The sequence below is a fragment of the Triticum urartu genome, chromosome 1 (assembly GCF_003073215.2).
Source record: "Triticum urartu cultivar G1812 chromosome 1, Tu2.1, whole genome shotgun sequence".
NCBI lineage: Eukaryota > Viridiplantae > Streptophyta > Magnoliopsida > Poales > Poaceae > Triticum > Triticum urartu.
Window position 1 is genome coordinate 11,502,800 of NC_053022.1, and position 2,130 is coordinate 11,504,929.

General features: G+C 41.9%; 1 protein-coding gene across 1 annotated transcript; it reads right to left on the minus strand.

The window, feature by feature from the left end:
- Positions 1-334: 334 nt before the first annotated feature.
- LOC125532519 lies at positions 335-1,606 on the minus strand. Its single transcript, XM_048696562.1, has one exon. It carries the CDS (start codon positions 1,604-1,606, stop codon positions 335-337), a length of 1,272 nt encoding a protein of 423 aa, XP_048552519.1.
- Positions 1,607-2,130: the final 524 nt, after the last annotated feature.

Genomic DNA, 2,130 nt, shown 5'->3' on the forward strand with positions numbered 1-2,130 from the left:
TAAAAAGTAGAGCTAGCTACTAAAAAGGCATAGTCATCACAGCAAATTCATGTCCAAGCTACCCAATTACAACACAGAATGGCTAGCCACATATGTACTAGTTCAATTACAACAAAATTCATGTTTAAGAGAAATAAAAGCCAGGAAAACATACAAGGTACAACATGCCAACAAATATTCAGTACAGATGGCAGGTATCAAGACATAGAAGGCATCTAATGATCAGCATCAATCAATGTTTTCATCAACATTGCCTTTCTCCACTGTTTCAGTTTTCCTTTGAAGTTGATCGGAGGTGGCAGCTCGGAATAGCTCACAACCATCTCTGGGGGCACTATATAGCTTCTTCCCCCAGTATCTCGTTACCCTCCTCCACTGCCTCTGTGATCTCCTCAAGGAGCTCTTTAGAAAGAGCAGCTGGGTCTATCTCATAGCAACCCATGGGCACATCTGGAGCTTCTTCCTCTGTCATCCTGTAAAAAGGAACCTGGTGTGAAAACCGAAGCATCTCTTCTTTCATAATCCTCTTGATGGCATACCCATCCGGGTAGCGTCGAAAAACCGTTCTGAATCCAGCAACCTTGATCAATGCGGCAACAGAAATGCCGTGCTCAGCATCATAATTATCCAGAACCTCAACCAGATCATAGACTTGCATCACATTATCAGGAGTATTTCCATTCCAATCAGGTGACCAGTTCCGGTACACGGCCCATATGTCGCCTTTCCGTGGATAAATGCTGATTATCCCACGAGGACCTTTATCCCATGTAATCTGGTGAGAGAATGCGTTCAATGCACTGCAGGTTTCATACGTGCCAATCCTGAAATCACCACACGTCTTTCTTAAATCAGAAGAAACCCAATCGAAAGACCCAAATTCATTGCTCGTCCTTGCGCCGTGGAGAAAATTTATTCCGAGCTTAAATGGTGATAAGGACAGACGTTTCTTAATGAGCACATAACAGTGAGGCATGCCATCTTTGTCACCATACGAAGCCCAAACTTGACCACTCTGAAAAGATTCCTCGGTACGATCCTTATCAAAATCATGAAAATGAGGATCAGGAACAATATATGTGGATGGGTGATCCTCTTCTTTTTCAGCATCTGTTTTTGTACCAGAATCATTCCTGTTAGTTATAATCTTCCTCAGCTTCTCAGTTAAACCACTCTTTGCTTTTTTAATCAAAAGTTTTCTCATTTCATCCTTACGAAAGGACTTGCTTAGGCTGATGTTGGTATGAGGTTGCAGTTTCCCATCGCGCCCACCATTAACATGTTGAAACTCTGAGGCTCCAGTGTTGCTAGAAGCCAGAATATTTCCACCTGCCATACATAGTGGACTCCACTGAAAATTTCTAGCACTGCTTCCATCTTGATTCTCAGTTTGTACCGCATGAACATTCTCTGTTTGCGGCATTGGTGCCTCGTTTGCTTGGAACGGCATATGGACGTTATGGTGCACTGCGGATGTTTCTGATCCTACATTCTGCTTCCTTTTCCTTGCCCTGGAAGTAGCATGTTTGAAGATGGTAGTCATAGTTTCAAACTTCCTCTCCGCAGCCTCCTTTGCAACAAGGGCCGCATCCTTGTTGCACTCCATATCACAGCACCTCAGCAAGTACAAACAGACACACCGAACGATGGATTAGGAAAAAGATATTTGACCTCAGAGCACTCCAATGCTATCCACCAATCAGCGCTGAGCACGTCACCATACAATAACCTTCAAAAGCCATAACCAAAAGGAAATAAATGTTACCTAAAATCATCACAAAATTGTAGATATAGAAACTTTTTTGTACAAAGAGAACCCTGCATAGAACTAAAAACAACCCTAGCACACAATGCGCTAGGCGCCAAATCAAAGTTATAGTAGCTTATCATAAATAATCATGCCCCCATCATGACCAGAATTGTAACCGTGGATAAATCAAAATATTTCTTTACTGGAAAAGATGCAGAACACGTCAAAATACGAGTGATAAAAGGCCAATTAAAGATAATAAAACTTAACATACATACATAAATACAGCCCTAACATTACTAAATTATATCTACACAATACTCGGCCACTACCTTAGCATTCAATGGGTGGCGCGCGGAAATACGAAACATACAAGATCA

Coding starts and splice junctions, on each gene's coding strand:
- LOC125532519 (XM_048696562.1), bottom strand. CDS start 1,606: ATGGAGTGCAACAAGGATGCGGCCCTTGTTGCAAAGGAGGCTGCGGAG.